General features: G+C 32.3%; 1 protein-coding gene across 3 annotated transcripts in view; it reads right to left on the bottom strand.

Moving 5' to 3' along the window:
* The window catches only part of kn (EBF transcription factor knot), a 386,251-nt gene that overhangs the window by 7,296 nt on the left and 352,400 nt on the right, over nucleotides 1-26,555 (bottom strand). For 2 of the 3 annotated variants that reach the window (XM_085809758.1, XM_085809757.1), the window contains exons 10-13: nucleotides 25,836-25,962; nucleotides 14,179-14,267; nucleotides 11,740-11,908; nucleotides 3,647-3,820 (exon numbers count right to left, since the gene is read on the bottom strand). In XM_085809758.1, coding sequence (XP_085665884.1) covers nucleotides 3,647-3,820; nucleotides 11,740-11,908; nucleotides 14,179-14,267; nucleotides 25,836-25,962 — 559 coding nt within the window. The remainder of the gene's footprint in view (nucleotides 1-3,646; nucleotides 3,821-11,739; nucleotides 11,909-14,178; nucleotides 14,268-25,835; nucleotides 25,963-26,555) is intronic. The other variant, XM_085809759.1, reaches the window with a different exon arrangement.

A 26,555-nucleotide genomic window follows, 5' to 3' on the forward strand; every position in this document is an offset into this window, starting at 1 on the left:
AGATGGGAAACGAATAGACAGTAAAGCATGTTTAAACTTAAAATAACTGTTAGAAAATTAAAGTAACATCTACACAGTTTTTTGTATAAAACACATGGTTATTTGTAGAAGAGTGAGTCTCTTAAAAATCTTGAATACAATAGAAATTTCTCTCATTACAATAATTTTACTAGTTTAAGTTCTATTTCAAACATGAAAGATCTCTTGCTGTAACACGTAGTTCTCAGTTACTTTATGTACAGTATATATCAAACGCGAAAGATCTCTTGCTGTAGTACGTAGTTCTCAGTTACTTTACGTATATAATCTGATGAATCTATGTTCATGCTCTATTTCTAAATTTTTTGCTGAATAAAATATATGTAATTTCGTCAGAATACTAGAAATAACTACATGTTCTTACAAAATTAAAGATCTCCAAATTTTAGTCATAAAGAAGCATAAGTTTCACGTCAAAGATATATTTCATGAGTATCTTGACAATGTTACCATTTCTATTTTGGCAGTAGTTAATCAGAGCAATAATTTTTAAAACAAAGTAAAAAATTTATTACCTCTCTATGTACCTTGTTCTTGTCACTTTACGTTAAATCTTATGGTTTTAAATATAAAGCACGGTAACGATTTAAAGAAAATTAACATTTTTAGATTTAAAAAATAAAATAATGGTTAAATAATAAAAAAAGCATAAGTAAAAAAATATTAATTTTAATTTAGGTATTAACTGAAAAATCTTCAGAACTTACTCTCAGAGCTTACAGAACTAAAATCGTACCGTAATCTGAATAACAGTGGGTAATTATAACTGAAATCTCAGACAGCAACGTCTTGCTACCGATGCTGCTAAGCAAAAATCAATAAAAGCCTATAAGCTCAAACTTCTGTTTAAAATGTTACGTTCCGTGTGCTTTTTTTTACACTGCTGTGATATTGAAAGAAATTAGCTTTTAAGAATTCTGCGAGCTGAAGGTTTATATTAAAACAGCATAAGGAGAAGACTATATTTTATTAAATTTAAAGATTAAATTCAAAAGGCAAAATTGTAAACGTTTCGAACGCAAAGTTTCATTGAAATATTATTGAATGTGTTCAGAATCTCTTGCCAAAAATTATATTCTTAAGCCTAAAACGTAATCAAAGTGTTGGTCTAATTATGATGTATATAGATTGATGGAAAACGAAATCCCAATAAGATGAAGAAATCGATTTAGAGGAAAGAAAAGTAGGCAAGCCGTCTAACCTGGATAGTGGTTAGCGACGCTGACTGCTGTACTGAAGGATCCGGTTTCAAATCCCAGAGAAGGCATGAATGTTTGTAAATGTATAGTCTCTGCACAACATGGGGGCACTCTAAATATGGGGCGAGCCGAAAGTCCTCTGGAAAGGTCATCCCGGCCTGCTCTTCTTTGAAATTGGGGGGCTGAACTGAGGTTCTTTAAAACTGGTGGCGGAACTGGGGGCAGCTGTTTGATGTCCAAACCTCTAGCGAACGACAAGCGCAATCTTGCCTCATTGTCACGTTGTTCTGATATCAGACAAGCGAGATTAGTCACAACAACAACAGCAAAAGCAGACAAAGCATTTCTCTAGGTAGCATATTAATTTATGTTTCAAGGTCACAGGTTAAAGTATGAGCGAAAAGTTTCAAATGTGAAATGTTGGTACATTAAATAACCACTTTAATCGTCTCGATGTTGATTGCAAGCATGCAAGCACATATGCATTGCGTCGTACAGGTGCCGTATGTCATTTTGTAGGATGCAATTCCATGCCTATTGCACTTGGTCAAAAAGAGCTGGTTGTGGATGACGCTGGATTTGTCGTGCGGTCGTGTCCCATCCGTGCTCATTGGGAGAAACACCCAGTGATCTTGCAGACCAAGGCACTCTGTAGAGCGCGTTGAGTGATAATAGTATAATAGTTATAGGAGAGGAGAATTATTCTATTAGAAACATGTCCCTGGAATATTTCTCAGGAATGGCAGTGCAACCGATGCAGTTACCATCTGAGGTAAAATTTTTCTGCCAAGGTGAGTGGCTATTACGATGAAGGTGTTCCTGCTGTCATAGGAAATGTCTCCATTTTCTTTTCTATATGCCACAGACGGCTTGGTTCTAAGTGCTCACTTCGCCTCCTTCTAACCAATATACTGTCATCACTGGCCCCAAAACAGAAACGGCTCTCATCTAAGAACTCAACAGACCTCCACTCCACTTTACAGTAAGCTCTAACTTGACAACCCCAAAATCTCAGATAGCAGTGATTTGGAGTTAGTAGTATAGCCACTACAGATCATCTGGCCCGGATCTGTCCCTCAAGTAATCAATTTATTACAGTTTGATGTATCTCTCTGCTGCAGACATGCGGAAATTACTATGGTCTTTTCTTTCCCCACGTATGTGTCTGGACATCGGATTTCCTCAGATAGTATCTTATTACTGCTGCCAACACGCATGCATAGTGAATACATCTCTACCAAGTTTTTCTGCAAAGTCGCCTTTTCGTAGCCTTATTACACGGCCTTTTTCGAACTCAATAAGTAGATAATACTGCCTACTTCGTCTCCTTAAAGGCATGCTTGACTCAAATCTCGCTCATAACGCCCAGTCTGGAAGAGCATACGAAGTTAAAATAGCGTATTTAAAGCAAATTAACGTCACATTTATTCGCCTAGAGCAAAATTTCAATAGACATGATCTTTCATATGTGCAAACGCGCCTCCCAAATTTCGTTTATCTAGCACAATTTCTTCTTGGTGCTGAGATTTCGTTTCCCATTAATGTACGTGTATCCGTCTCTGAGTGTGGATATAAAAAAAAAGAAAGAATGAAAAAGGAACTTTATTACTTTTTATTAATAAAATACGTACATTGAAAACACTTCACGATTTTTAATATTGTTCCCATCCCGTTCATCCAAGAAACCGCAGCTTCTTTCATATTATTGCCGGTATTAAGCGTCTTGCCAACATTTTGAAGTGTCCAGTGAGAAACCTGATGAAGAAGTTCAAAAATGTCGTTCGTTCTGCTTGTGATGAATTTCTGCTGATCTGGTTTCTGAAATCAACTTCCAAAATGCGGTACTAAATTCCTTGCTAACAAATACTTATTTGAGGTTTCCGCTCATGAGCCTGGTGAAGAAGTGTAAAAATGTCTTTAGACATTGTCGTCAGACAGTGTCTTCTGATGAATCTGTGTCGGTTTCTCAACTCAGCTTCCAAAATGTCGGTACTGAAGTTCTTGCTAACCGGTAGTTCTTCGAAGTTTCTACTCATGACTGACTGAAGAATTCTAAAAATGCCGCTTTTAGTACTTCTGATAAATCTCTACTAATTTCTGACTTCAGCGTTCAAAAATCGGATAATTTCTCGCTTTCCTCTTCAAACATGCTTCCAAATAAACTAGTATCTTAGCTGCTTTGTGCAGATGTTACATTTTCTATCAGATCAAGGGAACTTGGACATCAATTGGAAGGTATGCGTAGTGCAACTATTTGATATATGACTTTGATTCTTGATTCTTTTTAGGAAGAAGGCCATATTAGGGCCATTTTTGAGCCTTTCACGTACCTATATGAACACTCGTAAAACAAACAAACAAAAAAAGCATGAAAGGTGGAAATGCTTTATTTCGAATTCATACCATACCATTAAAAAGGCCTGGTGAACCGGGTACCGCCATATTGCCAAGGTTGGTGGGACTGCCATAGCCGCCATTCATAGCTGCGGTGCCATAGGAACTACCGTTAGCGCTGTGCGGTGTCGACGCGTTGGAGCCATAGCCTCGAGGGGAAACACTGTTGCTTTGCGTCCTGCCGTAATCTGTACAAAAAGAAACATAACTCACTAACTCAAAACCAGTAAATATAAAGTAAAAAATAAAACTAAGCTAATAGGAAGAAATTCATACACATTAAATAAATAAAAGAAAAAGAACTAAGAAAGTAATTGACAGATTGCAGGCAAATGACAAGGATAGGGTAAGAAAAGAAATGCGAGCTTATCAAATTGTCCTTTACGCAAAAGTAGAAAATAAACAATAAATCTAGGGAGAAATCAACTGTAACACTTTTTATGATACAGAAGAAGAAGCACTTTGCTCTTTGTGTACAAATTATAACCAAAACATATACTGAAGAATGTTAACGCTCAGTTTAATAAGAAGTGTTTTTGGCGAGCATTTTTAGAGTACGAAACAAAAATTACTTAGAAATGAAAAGTATTTCTCTTAAAGTACACATTTTTCTATTATTAATGTAATCCTACGTTTTTTCCATTTACTGCCACTTCTAATATTTTATTTCATTGATTGATTTGTCTTTATTTTTATCTAGTTATTTTTAGCTTTCATAATCAAGTTGATAACTTCTTTCAACATCCTCATCTGATTCGCTAAAATGCTTCAAAAACTTTAGAACTGAAAAAACTTACTAACTTACTGCGCTGTTGTATGACTGGCGTAAGTGATTCTATAAAGATTGTGTTTTGTAAACGAGAGTAAGTGTAACTACATACTGGAGCTTCGATAGCTGATTGAAACATTGAGTATGTTCGGAATGATGCTCGCAGCAATAATCGAAAAAATGTCGGAGAAGTCGCGTCAAATGTTAGAATATCTAATGAAAGTTGTTTCAGTATTCTTGTGAATGATCCGGACATACTCGACTTTGGTTAACACATGCCAAAAACAGAAAGTTTTTTCTTTGGTTTATATAATTTAAGCAACGCACACGAGCTGTATCTGCCTAAGGGAATGGAAGCCATCGTGGAGAACTTTCTAAGGGAAACTCGCTCGTATACACGTTACACCTGGGGAAAACCAAACGCTCATGCAGCCATCCCGTTCGCCGGGATTTCGAACCCCGTACAGAGCTACCAGTGTTCAGCGCCTTTGCTGCTCGGTCGCTGGTGGCAGAAAAACATGATGCTTTTTATCCGATCGACAGACTTAAAAAAACATCATTTTGAAAGGAAATAAACACCATCTCACTGGTAGAAAGTGTATGTGTGTATGTTGTTGATACGATCAAATACAAAGTTGAATGTTTTTACATCATTTTACTCTACGAAACTTGAACATAAATTTATCATCCACTCTACTTGTCAACTGTTACCATTACGAGAAAACAAGATCTTTAATTTATTTTCCACGTTGTCTTGCAGATAGCCCTTTCAGAGTATTTTTCATTTAGTAAAGTCTAAAATGTTAAAGACACTATAGCAACAGAAATCAGCGTAACTCATCATTTTCATTCCTACAACTGATGAAGAAAATTCTGCTTAGCTTTCAAAACTAAAGTTCTGCAAACTTACTCACGTTACGCGATTTTCGTTTTCATGCTATCTCTTAAATTTGCTCTTCAGCGTGTTCGTTTTGTTAGAAAGCCTAGAACCTTAAAATCTATTTTTCAATTTTAATTGCTTAACAAACTGAGTGATTAAACAACTATAAACGCACTCCGTAATAATTGAAATTTTATTTTGATTTTAACAGTAGGTAAATTTAATTTAGGATGCATTTAACTTACTATATATCCAGTTGATTATTATGACTTATGCAGCATTATTGCGATTAATCAATGATACTTCTAATGCCATAATAATATAATACGTAACTGAGAATAAAATAATTTGACTTAACTATGCTTAATTACATGTCTCGATTCGAAATGATATATTAAAATATCAAAAGATCTTTATTATGAATAAAAGATAATTATTTCCTTCTTGAACTAACACTTCTATTGTAAAAAGGAAATATTCAATGATTTCGTGATTTTATTAGGGAAAGCTAGTATGTTTGAGAAGGGGGGATTAAACTAAATTTTAGCAAAGCTTCTACAGTTTAAAACTAGAGCTGTAACTAATAGAAACAAAGTAATTTGGGAACCGTGATAAGCCAAGCACTTCTGTTGAGTGATATATGTTCAGTAGAATGTTTCGTATTTTAGTAATAATTATTGTTCAAACAACGTATAGAAATAATTTGAATTTAAAATATGTTTTGCTTTCAAATTGCTACATCATAAAATATGTAAATAAAGAATTTAAAATTATTGAATTTGCACTTTTACTAAATTTTCTTTTCAAACTCGTAAATAATTTTTCAGTTACATGTATATATAGGGAATCGAAATTACGTGATTGCAATAAATTTCGCTAACAGTCTGATTTTACGTAAATATGTATAAAAATACAAACTCGTGTAAAAAGTGATGAATAAACTTTGCTTTTATCAATGGTAGTATATTATTTTTATTTCATTTACGGGTATATAAAATAATATTTCCTTTCACTAGCGTGACGCACAATAGAATTCAAGATATCTATAAACATTGAATTTAAACCAGTTTCCTTACTTCCAGAACCAAGATTGAAATTTGACAGTGATTATACTATTTTGAAACAATAATATATCATTTCCTGAACTATTAAGCGTTTTTCTGTGTAAAACTGCGGAATTTCTTCATTCTGCTAACATTGCAGAGTAGAAAGGAATACCGGTTGATCACGCACTTTTAAGGGCCGAATAAAATCATTTGATTTTAAAATGTTTGCTTATTTTAATCAGCATTTATACGCTACCCCTACGACAGTAATATTTTTTATAATAAAACATGTGTAGGTATATCTTAATGAAAATTATATTGGTTTAAATAATATTATTTTATTAAAAGCATTTCCACGTTAGTGTATTTTTCATGTGTTATTTACTTTGACTCATGGATAAAATATATCCGAAAAACCGAAAGCTCTTGAATACAATTTTCAAGTTTAAAGTAGAAAAATCTTTACTAATGTCGATTCTCTGCATTAAAAGTAAAGCATCATAATGATCATACAACAGACTATAGAAACTGTTGAAATATTTAAAATTAAAACTGATAAAGTGGTGAAAGCAGCCATGCATGGTTCAATATGTTTAAGGCTCCAGAAGATAAGGAAAACACATTCTCGCTGTAGTATCATAAAAATAATTATAAGGTCGTCAAATAAACTTTATAGCAGAGGTAAATGATGAAATTAATATATATATATATATATATATATATTATATATAAGCAACGGAAAGTTTTCAGTGCTTATTTGCGAAATGTTGGAGCTTAATAGGCTGGATGACGACATTTTATAAATGCAAATGGGCTGATTTGGGGAAAAAGTTTCATTTGTTGAAACTTTCTTGTTGAAATACTGTTAACGACGTCGAGCAGAAATCTAAGATAGGGAGAGACTTTATTTAATGGAAATGGACCTGTCACATCCTGCAGAGACAGGGCAGCTAATATGGGTTGTAATATTCTTTATCGTTTATGGAGTCATCTTCTTAACAAATATACGTGTCAAGACAATTAGTTCTCTATAGTGAGCATAAGACTGCACATCATAGACTGTCTGCCAGTAGCCCCATTGTTTGTATTCCACTCACTAGTTCATGCACATTATAATGACTAAGATTAGCAAGAGGACACATCGTCTAGAGCAAAGAGTAATGTAAAGTACGCAGTTGGTATTCTTCAAAGATGAGCCATGCACTCTGTATAATATGAAGCACATCATGTTATGAGCTAGAGGAGAGTAAGGATCAAATATTGTCCAGCCTGGTACTTACCACAGCACAGTTTCTTCGTTGGATAAGGAATCAGTTTAGGAGATTAAAAAAGGGCATGCGTATGCGTATGCTCCCTGTTCGTTCAATCACAACTCAAATATACAGAAACGATATTCTCGATCTTTGTAATAGATCGGTTGTAATATCGAGATGCTGCTACAATCGGAGAATCCTTTACTGTAACGGACAATAAAGTACGTCCTCGCAGCATGTCGTCGACGAGTACATTATATGAAGTACATTGTACGACGAGTAAGGTATGAATGGAACTGATCGATTAGCTACATCACCAGCTCTTAAATCTAGTATGGAACACGTATGAGACTACAGCAAGAGGGCCAGTAATTGCTTTGTCTCCACTTCAAGATCCTTGAATGAATTGCAACGGGGTTTATCACATTGTTGTCATTACGTACAATTGAAGTGTTTGACAATTTAATCAACAGCATTTGGAGGGGATTCCATGTTTGCTTTCATACCTGAACGGAGGCATATTCCATGTTAAAATTATTTTTCTCATTTATTTGAGAGAAGAGCATTTGTTTCATATCTCATTAATTACAAGTTTTCTAATAATCACTTTGTCTTTTTTATCCATGAGTACAAGATATACACTTTGCCCTCCAAAAAAGTACAGTTCTAAATCTCTTGTTCTACTAAGTCGTTTGACGAAATTCAACTTGCGTTTTTCATGTCTCAAAAGTGCGACTTAGGATATATATTAGATTTATATACGAGGCGTATTCGGAAACTAAGTACCGTTTTGAAAAAAAAGAAAAATAGTAAAACAATTTTTTTTTCTAAAACAATTTTATTTTTACATGAAAATACATGTCTTAAACTATTTTTCAACATAGTTTCCGCCAATGATCAAACACTTGTCATAGCGGGTGACCAGTTTTTGTATACCATCGTCAAAGAAACTTCCCGCCAGTTTCGATAACCACGACTCCACAGCATTTTTCGTGTCATCGTCAGATCCAAAGCGCTTGCCACCAAACACAGTTTGCGATAATTCAAGCGGTCAGACACAATTTCGAACAAAACAGTGCGTGAAATTTGTGGAAATGCCTCTGAAAGAGTTGTCATTGTGAAGCGTCTGTTCTCATGAATTGCTTCATCAACTTTCCTTACCAAATCATCGGTGACAACAGAAGACCGACCACTCCGAGCCTCGGCGTGGACATTTGTTCGACCTGCATTAAACATTCTTACCCACTTTCTCACCATTCCATCACTTATCGCGTATTCACCGTAAACTTCTATCACTTGACGATAAATTTCGGCCGGTTTAACATTCCTCGGGTTCAAAAATTTAATCACGGCACGAATCTCACAGTCAGCGGGAGAACTAATTGTCTTACACATTTTGAATGTGCACAGCAAACTGAAAACACAACATAGAGCAACCAAAATGGCGACAATTGAAAGTCAGTGAACAGGAAAGACTAGTGCGCATGCGCGGGACGCCTACCACAGCGCTGCGACGGCGCTAGAATGAAACGGTACTTAGTTTCCAAATACGCTACGTATATCATTGTTCTAACATAGGCCTTTTGACACAAAATCGGGCTCTTTTTGTGATGACACACTTATAGTTTTCCATGTGCCGATTCTACGACTCAAGTCATGCTAAAGTGCCAAGTTTTGTTAAAATCGCGCAAATAGTTTTAAAAGTTAGCTCTCTTTAAATTTTAGCTCCTCAGTGTTAACTGAATTTGGTATATATTTATTTAATAATATCTCTTTTTTTATTAAACTTACTTGATTCCTTCTTTCACAGTTCGAAATTTAGGCTCAATCCAAATAAAATTCTCAGATTTTATTCTGACTTATTTTTTTAAATGTGTATTTTTTAGTAATTTTTATAAATTTTTGAACAAATGTTTACATTATATCCTTTAACATTTTTACCATCACATGAAATTAGATGTATTTCTAGGCGTATCTGCAAAAAATAATTACAATTTTTATTTAGAATTTCAAAAGATGTGAATTTATACATTGGCGTGTTTTGATTGGCGTGTTTGGTATTAGTGACGGTAACGCCAAATGTGGTTTAGGCACTTTGTTAAAATTATTTGACAGAATGAATAATGCACCTTTTTTCCTCTGGTACACAACGAAAGAGAAAGGAAAATGTGTTACTATAAAGAATTTCGCCAAGGGCTATCTCTTGGCTCAAACTGAAAAATATGCGCCAAGATAAACTTTTAAATTTCTCGGTAAGTTTCTCACCAAATTTTACACAATTTAATATTTAGGAATAATTTTATTCGTAAAGTCGAAGTATGGAAAAAAATCGGTATATCATTTCAGAAAAGTCAGATTTTGTGTCAAAATTCCCATGTTAGAACAGTGCTATATATAATTCTAATATCCTATGTCGCGCTTTCGAGACATGAAAAACGCAAATTAAATTTCGTCAATCAGCCCAGTAGAACAGGAGATATAGCAATTTTTTGTTTTGTTTTGTTTTGTTTTGCTTGCGCAAAGTTTGCAACCTTTCTAGCATGCAAAATGTCATTGCTTGTTATACATTTGTGCCAATTTTGATATTTCTTTTTCCCTTGCATTAAGATGTATGCCTTAAAAACTATTTGTTATTTAACTTTTAGGTAATTAGTGATCAGATCTGTAGAATATTTAATTTGGTTTAAGGAACCATAGGAATCAATTTTGGGGTTCAACCCAAGTATTATCTTTTCCATAAAATTTGTTTACTCAATAACCTAATTAACATTCTGATTCCTGATACGGCAATGATATCCATCACATCTAGATCAATGCTCCTTTTACTAGTCCATTTGTGCAAATATTTTTAATACTGAGAATAAAATTTATTCTACTCTTTACTTCACTTAGTCATAGCTTCAAAAAAAGAAAATGCTCTAAAGGACAGATTTACTCAAATTAAATGAATTTATAACAGCGTAAATTAAAATATTTTCTTTCAGATTTAAAAAAAAAGTGGTTTGTTTATGTTGAAAAGACGCAAAGTGCTTTTTAGATATGATTTAAAAGTGTAATTTTCAACTCTTACTTATTTATTTATTTATTTTGCTTCCTTCGAGTACGGAATAACTTCCTTTATCTTCACTTTATTAACTCTGAAATGCAGTGAAGCCTCGATAAGACGACGCATCACGGAATAAAGAAGTTTAAATCGAATTGTGATGCTATTAAATTATCGAGGTAAAGAGGAAAAAGTTTCCCATAATTTAATAGTTCAGTTTTCTAAAAAATATAAATATAACGTGTTAATTATTCTACACTTAAATGTAAATAATTTTGTGTCATACAACACAATGCGTCATCACTTATTGCGATTTAACTTGTTTACAATAAAGATTGTTTTCAAACGCATTAAAAAAATCACTCAATAATAGTTTTTTTTTTTTTTTTTTTCCTCATTGCAAATAAACTATAGTTTCTAACAATTTCATTTTGAAAAGAACCAGGCATTTTTATCCATTGTTAAAAAGTTTTGTGGGTTGTAATGCCAATTCATCTTCCGAGATGTTTTCTTCATCAGAAGTTTTCGCACGTTAACGGAGTGCTAACATTAACGGAGTACACGTTAATGGATTAAGCTAAGGTAAGTTTTTTTCATTACTTATTAACGATAAAAGCATTATACTATACCAATTATTATTCATGTTCTGAATCTCCATTTTATAAAGTAATGCCAAAGTCTTGCTCTTGTTGGAAAATATTGAGTAGAGAAGATTTTGTTGGAAAGAAGTATTTAGGCTGACTTACGCTTATATAAGCTTTACAATGTCGAGAGAATGACATTTTACTCATGGCATAATTTACTAGCCAAAACAAATTCTTAAGTAAGGTAATGCTATTCGGAATGTCGACTTATTTCAGGACGAAATAACGAGGCTCCACTGTATTTAATATTTAACTGCAAAGTAGAATCTGAATCTGAAAGCATATAATTCATTATAAAAACATTATATTAAAAAATTAGTGAGAGCTTCTTATTGATGAATAAGCAGAGAGGATACAGAAGAAAAAAGGATGAATAAAGACAGAACATGCATTATGGCTAAGTGAGCCTAAGCAATGTGATTGCCTGGACAATGGCAGTAGGCATTGGGAACGTGGGGCCATGGGTCCCTACCGTTCTCCTGCACGTTGACAGCCAGCTGACCTGTGTAGGCATTGAAGCCGGACATGGCAGCTGCGTTGTTGAGAGCTGGTGACCGGGGCGCGGGCAGAGCTAACTGGTTATTTCGAGGCATACTGTACAAGGCTTCAGCTAAATCAGCCGCCCGCTTCAGAATAATCTCCTGCAACAGAATTAACAAAAATATGCAAATTATTTCGGTTAGTATGTTTCTTAAGAGGTTTCAAATATATGCACAGAATATAAATCACAGGGACATGAAAGAAATTAAAAGATAAATATAAAAATCTTAAATATTTGCACAGAACAAGGATTTTATCAATGCAAACGTATGGATATTCATATATTTGCAAACAGAGTAGAACTTTAGTTATCCAAATTCCATATATGCAGATTTCCAGTTACCGGGATCGCCTGCTCTTATCAGGGCAAGTAAAGTTAAGCCAACTGTTAATTTTATTACGTCATTGAGATTTTTTTTATTTATAATAATATGAAAGGTACTTTATTGTTCTTTTACGTCAGTTTGCGACATTTACCTAGAGACTGCTACTTTTCAGCATGAATAAATAATGTCTTATTTCAATTTTTATTGTATAGAGATAGGTTATTCATTTTGCTATGCTCAAATAAAAAATAATTTCTTTGTTTACTTTGGTGTAAAAAGAATAACAACATTTTACGATTAATTCAAGAGCTGCCTATATTATAAATTAATATCATATTTTAAGAATTTTAACTGAAACAGAAATTGGTGTATATTAAGGAGCTAAAATAATAAATTTTTAATTTAGTCTAGAAAAGTATGCTAAGTTCATTTATAAGGTATTTCCTCTCTCCTTCCAGTATGCTTTCGTGGTGTAACGGTAGCACACTCTGCGCGTATTCGGGAGGTCGGTTCAAGTCCCGGCAAGGACATTACTCAATTTTCAAGTCTCCTGCTTCAAAATAACCTAATGACTCTGCAATGGCGCCCGAACTAAAAACGGGGGGCGTTAATACTTCACTACCAGGATTTGGCGACTGAGTCCCCTAATCCCCAGTCGCCCTTTAAAAGGGAGAATATATAAGTATTTTCTCCCTCCTTCCAACAGCATAATCTTTGTTGGAAAAACATATAGTGAACAAAATTATTTTCTTTGTTTACAATAAATATTATGTGTTTTGCTTATGGGAAAGAAATAAACCATTTGGGTGGACTTTCTGAATTTCCTATGGAGTGCATTTGCAGCTATTCCGGATATTTCAAGCTTCAGTATATGTGCATACATGCATTTGTACCTGCATTTAACTGTATTATTTCATTATAATATTTTTCACCAAATGTGTTTACAAGCAGCATTTTTTAGAACGTTAACAAGGCGTAACAAAGAGAAGTTCAAATGGATGAACACATTTTAAATTTTGTCTTTATATAAACTGTTAGTTGAAATCAACAAAAAATGAATATAAGGTTAATCTACGATTTTTCTGAAATTCAGAAAAGTCATGGAATATGCAGAAACAAAAGGGCCAAATAAATTTTACAATTCTTGATATAATATATATATTATATATATATGTATACGAGCCAGTTTCCCTTAGAACATCCTCCACGAAGGCATCACTGTCCTTACGCAGATAGCCCCCGAGGCTTTGCCGTAATTAAAATAACCTAACCTAACTTAACCTTAGCCATGAAAACTGCGTAGAGTAAATATACAATTCAATTTTTTTTAGAAGTAAAATTTCTTTATCCTCTGCAGCTCTAGTTTCAACACACTAATGCCAAAATAATTTTAGAAATTAATCTCAAAGTAGCATAATATCAGCTAAAAATAAGAACTCTCATCGCCTATTTATTCTAATTTAATTGGATTGCTACATTTGCTAATTAAATTTAAATTTTTCTTTCTAATTTGGGAAATTCTAATTATTATACTTCTAATTCACTTTGGTAAATTAAGGTCCAGATATGCTGTAATTATCGGAGAGCCGAATACATTGTAATAATATAAAATTAAGGTTTTGGTTTATTTGATTACGGCAAAGCATTCGAGGACTATCTGCCTAGGGGGGATGCCTTCGTGGATGACTTTCTAAAGAAAACTGTCTCATATCCACGTCACACATAGGGAAAGCCCCGAAAACGCCCATGCAGCCAGCTCGTTCGCGGGATTCAAACCTCGGACCGAACTACCGGTGTTCAGCGACTTTTACCGCTCCATCGCTCGTGGGCCATACAATCAGACCAACAGGTAAACGATTTTCAGTAGAGTTTAAGTTATTTCAGTTTGTTAAGTAAGCGAGGCATTAACATAATATTATATTTTCTCACAGACTCCGGCATAATTGTTTGCTTGCGAATAAATATGTACATAATATCATACCTGAAAACCCTGATTAATTATTTAATCAGATTTCATTTAATATTTTATTACACTAATATATTACCTTTGGTAATTTTTCTGGATCACCAGGATGCCGAGGTATTAGTTTAGCAAGCCTTTGGAAGCCATAATCGATTGTTGGTTCATTTAAGGCTGCAAAGGAAAAGGTTAATATATTTAAACTTAATTTTTTATTATAATTTACACTTCTGTAATAAACAAACAAAATTTAGGAATTTAAGAATGACGAATATCAATCAGAATAAGAAAATGAAAAATCAACTGTTTATAGACCTGTTATTCAATTAATAAAAGAGGTTGAATAAAGTTCGTTTAAAAACCTTCATCATATCCATTTTATTAATTGAATCACTTGCGTCTCGTATTTCTAAGATAAGCTTACATGGAAACCTTACATTTTACATTTAGTGTTACTTATGTAGGAATTTTGTGATGTTACAGCGATTTTGCTGACAAAAATCATCCAACATATTTCACCTCCCGCAATATTTCGTGATTTTATCATTTGGCAAATAAGTAATATGGCTAGCAGCGATGGAAGTAAATGGGAAGGACCCAAATTCCTTGATAACAGACTTGACTTGCTCCATGAGAAATGCCTTCGAATGAAACTTTCTAGAAGGGATATGATGCATATCCAAGTCAGCATTTTGAAGTGATAAAAGAAATGTGAAATGTTACGTAGTTTTTCATTTAAAGATATAAGTTTGCGAAAGTTGAACTAAAAAAAAAAAAAAAAAAAAAAAAAAAAAAAAAAAAATTGCAGTTCTTAAGCAGAAACGTCAAACAGGATTTCAAAATGTAAAATTGTTGCACACTTGAGATTACGGAGATTTCACATTAATAATTGACAAACCAGGCTAAAAAGACCCAAAAAAAAACGTAACGAAGTGAGCATTATAGTATTCCTCAGGATTTATGCATACTTTTTCTTCTCATCTTTTTCTTCAATTGTTGTTATTTATTTATTTTTATTTAGCTAAATTTACACTTTTATCTCCTTTTAACTTTTATTGTACGGAGCATTAAAAAAATTAATTCGAATCCCGCAGAAGGCATGGATGTTTGTAAACGTATAATGTCTTTGTGGCATGGAGTCACCTTTAAATATATGGCGAGCCGAAAGTCCTCTCTTGTGGTTTGGTGGTAGGGGGCATGAGTGGAAACCCTCACCACCCGTTTCCTCAAAACTGAGGTGGAAGTAGAAGTTCGACCTCCTTGAGGCTCAGGGAAGCATTCTTCCGCGAAATCTGGACTCAGCAACAAAAAAAAAAAAAAAAAAAAAAAAAAAAAAAAAAAAAAACATTTAAAATAGACTACTGGCTTTATTTTCTTAAGTATTAATTCTAGATATGTACTCATAATCGCAGTACACTAAGGTAAACAATTTTATGAAAGTAGTTTCACAAATTGGGGGAAAGGGTTCTCTAAATAAAATGTTTAATTTTTTACATGGTCCTCTTACAGTAAAAAAGTGCAGTTAGCAAAATTTTCTTTATGCTCGGTAAAGTTAAATACAAAAATGTTAATGTAAAAAATTAACGAATATAATGGTAATTAATATTTCCAATGCAAAGCCATTACTTGTCAAAATAAGCATTATTCATTTATGCTTTTTCACCAAATACAGTTACATTCGGGAGACTCGTAATACTATCACTGAAAAAGGAAAAGTAATCTAAGCCAATGGCATTTTTTTACTAATATCTCTGTGAATTCTGCCCTTAAAGGAGTAGAGTTCTTTTTTTTAACTTATTAAACTGAAATAAAGATTTTTATTAACTACATTTTTTGCTATACAAGACCATAAAATGTTCCAGCCTGCACTTAGCATCTTGCGTTTTAAGGCCTCCTACTTTCAAAGTGGAAATTTTAAAAAAAAATTTCTGTCCTTTCTTGAGAAACTTTGTGTTTTCTTAGATGGTACAGCAGTATATACCTAGGATCAATATTTAAGAAAAAATCGTGTAAAATGTTTTAAAATCCTACGTCGAAAAGTTCCTTCCTTCCTCATTCCAGAATTATTTTTTTCTCTGCATGTGTTCTACTGCTTTGTAACTACATTAAATTTCAAATTTAAACGCTGAAATATTAGAAAACTAAAGAAAATATGATTTTTTATTTGTAACTGAACTTTGACAGTAATAATTTTTAAATGAGTTTAGAGAGGGCTAATTTTTTTTAACAGAATGTGTCGTTATTTTACTGAAGATAAATGTTATGCAATAATGACCTTAGGAAAAAGATATCTGAAATTAATTCCCCATGGTTACTTGTCCCAACCGTCTTGTTATTCGCATTAAATGTGGTGGATTTAGTGGATCTTTTTTTTTTTTTTTTTTTTTTTTTTTGTAAAATAGTGAGATCTTAGCGTGGAAGTTGATTAGTTGTTATTGTTTCTAATCCACTTGATTTGAGAGGATCTCTCGTTCAGATCCATGGAATTCATCACGGCTCAGAAAAGGTGAGCGCCGGCATCTTACAAGTGCCGGTATGACTTTTGCTTAGTTATGTCCCAATTTTAAAAGAGAACCACTGAGGAAATCGTACGAGAGTCCTCTGCCTCTCTTCTATTACCATTAAAATGTCGAGGAGACTTTCTGTTCGACAGTATTGTAAGTGAGGCCATGCTGAGAAGACACTATTTATTTAATGCATAGTGGATGCACTATGCATCCATTCCTTCTTCAGTTTCGAACTCGGGACCAAAGCTATGGCAGTCGGCTGCTCCTGTACCACAAAGCGATGAAGTCAGCGGGAGATGGTTTATACGTTCGTATGTTTCAAAGTTCCAGTCAACTGTTCCTACAAAATGTTCCGAAATTGAACTTAAATTCGTGGATTTAATTTAAGTTTCGGAAAAAAAATATTTGTGTAGAAGAAAAGTTCACATTTTGATTAATTAATGAGCAAAACATTAGCTTTGCGTAATGAACTTTTTTTAAAACTATCTAGATTGTCTATGAAAGATTAAGAAATTTTCTCTGATCTGACTGATGTAAAGGAAAAAACTTTTGGATTTAGACTTAATGAAACGGGAATGATCCAAGAAACGAAAGTGCAAAGAGCACATCCGTTTAGATGGTTCCGCGTGAATCATCGATTTTTATGCTTTAATTCAAAAACAGAGATAAATTATGGAATTCGCAAGTTTATTTCGCGAAAGACTTCAATAGGTAATTTTTTATTTGTGAATGAAATAATAGTCACTTATTTCAAGCGTATTTAACTCACTTATTTCATTGATCATTTCAAGCGTTCCAATAAAAAATTTCCATACTCCATAAAGATTTACGTTTAAATATAATGCAAATTAATTGATTCGGATATTCATTATGCGAATGCAACGTAACATGGTTTATATAGCATTAAATTTGCTTTCTTGGAGATAAAATCACCGAAACACACATATATCTTTGCTAAAAAGTATCTATTAGAAAGTGGCCTGAATTTTCTTTAACTGTAAACCCTTAGGAAATAGTTTTTCAGGTAAGTATCGATACAGCCCAAACGAAACCTAGTCGCCAAATACTCATTCGCTTTAGAATTCACTTGCGTATGCTAAGAAGACATATATTTACAATTAGCCAAATAAAATAGTGATAAGGATTCGAAAAGTGTTAACTTCTGAAAATACTAATTAGCCCATGCAATTCACTCGCTTTTAATCGGATTTTTATCAAAGCGTTTGACCTTTTCTGGACTTTAGTAAAATACCCGGCTTTCGAATTTAAGCAAAACCATTTGTTTGATGACAGTTTAATAGAGATCTCAATCTCGATCCCGATTTGCTGTAAAAAATTGCAACTATGTAGACCTCTCTGTAAGTTAAGAGAAGTAGTTTCTAATTTGATACAATGAAATTAATCAACTGAACACGCAATTCTAATATTTACACATTAGCGTGTAAAATCTAATATTTACTTATTACAATGTCAAATTAGAAACTATTTTTAATTTGACACTATTTCATAGTCTCAATTTAGAAGTAGTTGTTAATTTGTCGTTATGAAATTAATCAACTGAATACACAACTTTAATATTGTTGCATTCTGCGGGTTCGAGGTTTTGGAGTGATCAATGACAACACTTTATAAAGAATCAAAACATAATTTATTTGTCAGTATTACAGAAGACAATTCCAAAGACGCGTTACAGTTGTCGAAAAGCTACGACAAACAGGCTGAAACAATCAGAAACATAGCCTTCAGACTATCAGGCTATAACGGTGAAGACAACTTCACGGCAAAACTCTAACTACAGATCCTGACTCGGTCGATCGGTCTCGGAGCTCAACACACTCAAGATACTCTTCACGATAAAACTCACGATACACTGCCGATAAACTCGACGATGCACTGCACTCCGCGTACAGTGTTTCTCTTGACCTGCTTTCGAGAACATTCTGGGGTAAAGCAGTAAGAATTTGTTCTAGAATGTTCTCGCTCCGTCTATGGCACGTGGCCAGTTTTGTCACCAGATGTTTCCAAATGGGCTATTTCTCGCCAAATCTGGCAACTCTACCGCCCTTTGCCATTTTCTGGTAATCCTATAGCCCCTTTACGGGAAAGCTATCTTACCGCGGTTGGATATTTCGTAACAATATTTACTTATTAGTGTGTATACTCTAATATTTACTTATTAAAATTTCAAATTAGAAACTACGAAATTAATTAACTGAACACACATCTCTATTATTTACTTATCAAATCTCAAAATGATCAGTTCAGGGAATATTTTATTAAATTTTTCTTCGAAAAATGTGATGAATATTACTTATATATCAATATTTTCAGTAATGCAAAACTAAATTGTAAAAACAAGCCTTCTTATATATTAATCTATCTGGATGCAAAGAGAACAATTATATACTAGAAGCAAATTTGTAGAAATTCTAATTTTGCATCAATAAATAAAATATTTGCGTTTTAATAAATGCAGTTCGATTCTGAAATATTAATACATTAATATCTTACGAAAACTCTGCCTTAAAAAAAAAATATCAGTTTCGTGAAAATGAGGCGTAATTATTATTTATCTGAAGAGTGCAAGCGTATTATTGATCTTTAAGAAAGAATTTATATCGCAAATGTTTACCTGAAATTTAACTATTGGTATAACCTTTATAAACGTAACACTTTTACATCAGTTATTGGGTACAGATATCCATACCGATCATTTTCTTTTATTTCAGGATTGTATAAGTTTTCTCAACATGATAAACCATGAACATAAAAATCTATATGCATATAGCTCTGAGTTTTAGTTCTAGCAATTAAGTAGCTTATAGTGATGGAATTTCTTTTCTGATCTAAGATTCTAGGTACAAATGGTAGGTAAGTCCTTAACTCTGTAATATTCCACTCACTCAGTCACAAGTCACAGTTTTTTAACAGGCAGATCTTTATTACCTGAAAATAACGATCTATTTCCTTAATTTTTCGAACTTCCTTTATCCTTACACGGCAAAGCTGAGAACATTGTATCTGTAGAAAAACGAATTTCAAAACATGCTTGAGCGCCTTTTTCTTAATATTCAGCATTTATTTGCCGCATCATTCTAAAGAATATTAAAAGTCACCAGGAACCGCCCAATCGGTATAGTGGTTAGCGTCGCTGACTGCTGTGTCGAAGGGCCACGGGTGGAATCCTGGAGAAGGCATGGATGTTTGTAAATGTAATGCTGTCGGTGCGCCATGGAGGCACTCTAAATATGCGGCGAGCCGAAAGTCCTTTCGTGTGGTTTGATGGAGGTGGAGGGGTTTCGAGGGCTGGGAGACTTTCGCATCCGTCCCTCGGGGTGCTCTCCATCAAAATTGGGAGCGCAACTGAGCTTTTGGGAATCGAATCCAGTTTTCTGGGTTGTAAATTAATACTTTACTTTGCCAACTAAGTTCTGTTTAATTTCGTATTCAGGAGGTATTTCATACTGCATTTAATTTTTGTATAAACTAATTGCTCCATACTTTAGTTTTAATCTGTATGTCTGCTAGTTCCCCTTCCTTTTCCTGTTTCTTGTAAGAAGATGCCTTTAAAGATAATTTTCCCTTGTCTAGAGAAAATTTATGTATAAATCTTAAAAGCTATCTCTGACTTATCGCTTATAAAAACGTACTTGTGTCCAATAAAAGACTTTATTTTTAATGCGTAAAAATAATACAAGCTCTTTAATGACTTATTAAAAGTAAAATTCTGGGCAGTCAGCTATTTTTGAGCTGTCTAACGCTGTTCTCTTGTTCAGCCAAAGAGATAATTTGTCGAACGTTATAGTAATAGTCTACATTTTAAGCGTTTGAGATTCAAGTTGCTTTTTAATTGTTAATTAGGAAGATTACCGTTAAGAATATACAACTTTTATAAAAACGTAAAACAGTCTCAAGAGATGTTCATATAAAATAAATTTCTAAATGAAACTAATCTTGTCTTTTATACTAAATGATAAAATCACGTTTCAAATCACAAATAAAATATCTAATGCAAGTATTGTAAAATTTTAATCACTAATCTCCAATTTATTGCAACTTTAAATCGTATAATTTCTAACCACTAATTGTACCATCAGAAAGTATGCGAACAGCTTATTTTTAAAAAACAAGAAACATGACAGTAATAGTTTAGTTAGTAATATGGAACATTTTTACGAGTAGTTTGGTATAATATAAGATTTATTATAGTAATTTTACTGCAGAAATATTCTGACTACAAAACATAGATTCTTTCCAGAATTTTTTTAACAGGCAGTTCCTTGTAAATAATGGTACTCTTCTTTCCAGAATTTTCTTAACAGGCAGTTCCTTGTCATTGATAGTACTCTGTATTTAATCAACAATAATAAGTATCTACTCAAAAAACCATTCAGATTAAACATGAAATAAACTCCTTGCGAACGATACGCTTGACGATTTAAAGTAGGTCCCCACAAGGAAACATTGTGCACGTTTCCGTGGTTAATAGCTTTCTTTTTTGTTCAAGAAGAATTACAAGCAAAGTTTCTAAATGATGACAGATAGAGGGAAACAGCTCCAGAGATAGATTGTATTTGAAGCAGTTCTAACTACAGAGCTTGGAGACTCTCTGGAGCTAAACCAAAAGTCAGGATGCTTTATCAAAAACTTAAGAAGTTGGAGACTGTCCAAAACCCGTCAAACTGTCACTTTCATATAAAATGTTGCTTTCGTAAGTTCTGAACCACCCTTAAATAGAGTGATTTAATGATTTTATCTGCCTTAATGTGTGAGAAATTAAGCAGCTGATTTATTCTGTGTGCTCCTCTTGCTTTAGAAAAGGCCTTGTTTATAATTCTTTTCTTTTAGTTGTTTTTAGCGGGATTTACAATAGATAATAACGCTTAAGTCTTCGAAATGATCTAATTACATAACGGAAGGTTTGCATAATTTATCAAAGTTGTGTTGACTGCAGATTAATAATTAGAATTTAATTAATAATAACAAAATTTGAGTCTCTGAAAAGTTCTAGTTTCATAACTTGATTTTTACATAACTTATCGAAGTTTTGCTATCAGTTATGACAGCAGATTAATAATTATAATTTACTAAATAAGACTTGTTATTATAGTAGTGCGAAAATGGTTCAAAAGTTAAAAAATTTCATACGAAATTATTTTTAAAAACGCGTGGAATTAATTAGATAATTTTTAAGTAAATGTAAACTCCTACTGCTATGTTTCAGTAGTTATATCACATTTCATTTCAATTCATGTCACAATATAAGTTTTTAAAAAATTTCCTAAGGTCTAGAAACTTCAGAGAAAAATTGTAAGATTGCATTCACTTGTAACTTTTTACAAATTATACTCATGTTATAATAGTCCAAATTACAATTTAAAATTTTATCTATAAACTATATAATAATGCATAGTAGCCAGATTTTAATGACTATATTTACGTAATTTATCATTAAAATGGATTAGGAGCTTAGCTTTTTCTGCACTAATTTTATTACCGAACAGCCAAGAAAACTGAATTGCGTTTTTAACATTTATATTGTATGAGGTTGAGAATTTTCTGTCTGAACGTCACAGAACATGCTGTCAATGTTTTCTATTCGGCTAAAAAATCCTTTTCAGAGTGTTCATTGTTTTCGCTCTGAGATTAAATTTTGCCCGTGATAAATAAACACTTGCCAATCAATTATGTAGCAGATTTTCCAATTATTTTCAATATTATGTAGCTACATTGTTCAATACAGCGTAAGTTAATCATTTAAAAATTTTACCCGGACTTCTTAACAATATTTTGTAACAAGTGTTATTTTATACAGTCATTACTAATGATTAATTTTGAAAATTGCTATCATCTGCATCCAGAGTAAAATTCAGTCGTCATGATGACAATTTGTGGTGGTATAATAAATCTCTTTGCATGTTTATGTTTTTATAGAAGTATGACAGACTTTTCTTGTACAAAACGTAGTTAACTGTTTTAACATTTTGATATTTTTATTGTTTATAACATCTGACGTTCAAAGAACAAATGCATAAGCAAACACGGCTTTTAAATTTAAAGTTCTTTATGAGTTTTTATTTAAAAGATTGTAATTTTTACTCATGAATAAAATTTAATTCATGTTAATTTCAAAGATTTAGTTTAATTAGCTGGCAACTGTACATATTTAATTTACTTGAGAAAAAAGTGAAAAATATTTTAATGATTTTTCCAAGTTTTTTTTTTTAATTTTTAATTTTTAATGTTTTTAATGACTAATTCTTTTTGAGGTGTTACTTTGTAATCTAAAATTTCCAGATAGCATGATTTTCTTTTACCCTCATGCAACTATCCTTTTTGCCTATATCATAAGAATTTCCTACATCATCAGAATCTATACCATAAGAATTATTTCAATAACGCTTGAAATCTAAATCTGCTTGCTGGGTTAGATTTGTGAGTTAAAGGCGAATTTTGTGTCTGGTCAAGTTTAAATCTTTTGGCTCATCCTCCCCTTTGCCCGTAACGATGTTCAGTACCCTATAGTAAAACGATTACTATCACATATGCAGTGCATATATATGCTTAGTTTTGGGAACTATAGCAATTAGAATTTTTTTTTAAATACTGATTCCTCATTTTATTTCCCGTTTTGCATTCTTTCTTACATTAAAGGCTCCTCTGAGTACTACTCCAAAGAAACATTCTCCTACGCCAGAAATAGCTTATTCTGCAGTAACTAAATTTTGTAGATATAATGTCATCATGTTCTAGATGTTTTATGTTGAATTCTATATGTTTTCAATTCTGCCCGAAAGTACTATAAGTTCTACATCTTGTACATTGTGCATAATATTTATAAGCAGTATATCTTATACATGGCATTACAGTATATGTAATTCATGTTGGTTTTATAATCTGATCCTAACAAATGTAATTTTTAATATTTAATATCAATGCAAACGTTTTAAAGCCTAATAATATGCTGTAAAAATGGTGTTGATGACACACTGTTTCCCATAAATTTCCTGAGAATTTACTTTATAATATTTTACTGACAATAATAATAAACATCATCATCATAATAATAACATAAAATAATGATAACAGAGGAGTTTTCTCGCACGAACGATATACTCTAAAAGTTTGTTCTAAATAACAAAAATAAAAAAAAATGTAACTATGCTCTTTGCGAACATTGTTACAAATTGAATTTTTTTTCTTTTCTTAGCTAACGATGAAACCTTATCTTTCATCTTCAAGATGATTTATTCAGATAAAATTTAATTTTTTTTAAATGAAGACTTAAAAATAAGGAAATAAACTTACATTTTTATTTCCTGTATTACTTAGATATACAACAGTTCTAAAATGTTTCCATCTATCATTATTATCAATATTATGCCCATTAAAATCTTCTAAACCTAGAAGGTTTAAAACAGTATCCATCTTAAAACCTTATTTTTCAAACCCGATTTAAAAAAGCATTGAGTAGTATTACACTTCTGGGCTGAAAACTCTAAATGGAATTTTAACACGGAGTATCTAATGACTCTACAAACTGATAGCAATCTAAAGTTAAATTTTGTCTAGTTTTAAAAATTTATGCCATATGTTATTAAACAAATTAAAGTATCCGTTTAAAACCATGCACGCTTCTAAACAATTCTTTCTGCACTGATGCCCGCTTTCGTAAGAATGATTTTGAAGCAAGTTAAAAACTTTGATGGTCTGGTGAAAGCTTTGATGTTCATAACCGAAAGATTATTTGACTCTATAACAAGATAACTGTTAACTACTTAGGTGTTCAAAAAATGTGGCTACAGGGTTTATTCCCTTAAATATCTTAGACAAACACTTCAACTTATAGTCTCTCAAAATAAGACTAAAATTTTGTGAAAATTGTTACAACGCTGTGGTCGGAAAGGGTCTATATATAAAAAGTTTCTCTCTCTCTATATATATATATGTGTGTGTGTGTGTGTGTGTGTGTGTGTGTGAATTTATTTATTAAGTAATTTTTGCATTACCCCTTAGGGGAAAAACTATGAAGATTAATATAAATAATGAATATTTAATAGATGTCCATTTTTATGAAAAGATTCATTAAAATTCAAGAACTGTCTTTTGAAAGGAAATAATTCTTTAAAAAGCAATATTTGGGCAAAATTAAAATGTGAGCCACTTTTATAAAAATAAAATAAATAAAAGTAAAAACTGAAACAATTATTGCTATTAATTGGAAATTAATTGACTTTTCGAAGGGAACAAATCATTTTCCGATTAAATCGTAGTAATTAATAGAAGCGAATGTGTTTCTTTGTCTTATTATGCAAGAACTAATCATAAAAACCAGATCATGTCTAAAAATAAAGAAGCCAAAATGTCAAAAATTACGTCATGTTTTATGTCAAAAATAAAACTTAATTGAAGATTTAAATATTCTTGCACAAGAACACCATTCCGCGACACATTCACTGTTTCGCATACTTAAAATAATTTTTCAAAAAAGTTTCAAAAGAATTAAACAATTCAAAAACTAAGGAAATATAAAAAGAGTTATAAAGAATAATAAGAAATAATAATAAACCTAAATTTTCTTATTTTACTAAAATAAAAATATAACATATTTATAAGAATGAAAGTGCCTTTTACATTAACAAAAATTATACACGAGGATGGCCAGAAATGAATCAAGTTTAACTAACATGTTTGTTAAATTTAAGTGAACAGCAAAATGGCTCTGTAGTTAGCTGTATTGGAACGCTATTTGGGTTTGCTGTAACTTGATGATTAAGAGAATGTAATGTATTGCACTATTTTAACGAAATAAATTCGAAAAAATTACACACTCTAACATAAAAAGTACGGAGAGGTAAGTATAATTAATATTTTGTAGGGGTCAGTTAGAGATTTAACAAATTCTCTTTTGCCCAATGCGATTAATCGTCATAATGCGCGAATTTCGCTTTACATAGAATAGAACTGCAATAATAGAACTGTGCAAAAAGTTATAATCCCCCCCCTTTTTTTTTTCAAAAGTCTCCAAATCACAATACTGGTACTACTTTTTATAAAACTGTCTTATTTTCGATGAAGAAAATAAAGTTTGTGATCACCTTTTTTAAACGTCCTGTACAATTTTGACTTGTTATCCTACTGCCGTTTTTCAGGCACAGAAGCTAAACTCGTTATGCTAAATTGCGGTTAAAATATGGTTTAAATATTTCCATTTATAAGCATCAAATGGACTTACACACGTAGACAAATCTTCCTGGAGCTCCTTTACAAAACTGTTTGGACTTGTAGGATAGAGTTACTTCGACAACGCCTGGAATGTGTCGGGGCGGTGTTTGAACTCTGATGGCGTGAGATGTGATGAGCTGCAAAAAATAATTATATTACTAATTACACTTAACGTGTATAATATGCTTAAGTCTAAAATAATACTAAATATGGATAATATGAAATTTCAAATGATCAAAACACTCATAATTTAAATAAAGATCATTGTTGTAAAGCAACCGCTTAATTGCATGGATTAACTTTTTAATCTTATGAAGACTCGTATTACTTTAGCTGCATTACTTCCGTCCTCACAGTCTTAATTATTACTTAGTTTTCTGCTGTAGTTGTACACAATATAAATTCTGCTGTAGTTGTACACAATATAACGTAATATGATAATACATGAGCATGAATAGGATTAATTCATGTGTAATTTGGATTTCAATAAAGACTTTGTCTTATAATAAAAGTACATTTTGTGGGAAAAGCAAAAATCATCATTAGGAAATAAAATCATTTAACATTTTTAAAAATTAATTATGAGTGTTTCTAATATTTATACAACAGTAGTATCGATGATGAATGTTATTTAATTAAAAACAGTAATTAAGGAAAAAACAGTATGATTCTAACATGAGAATCATACTTTCATTTACGAATTACGTTATTTTTTCCTTTTCCATGTTAA

This window comes from Stegodyphus dumicola, chromosome X2, assembly GCF_044657685.1.
Source record: "Stegodyphus dumicola isolate Sdum_Otavi_A_Nest chromosome X2, ASM4465768v1".
NCBI classification, from domain to species: domain Eukaryota; kingdom Metazoa; phylum Arthropoda; class Arachnida; order Araneae; family Eresidae; genus Stegodyphus; species Stegodyphus dumicola.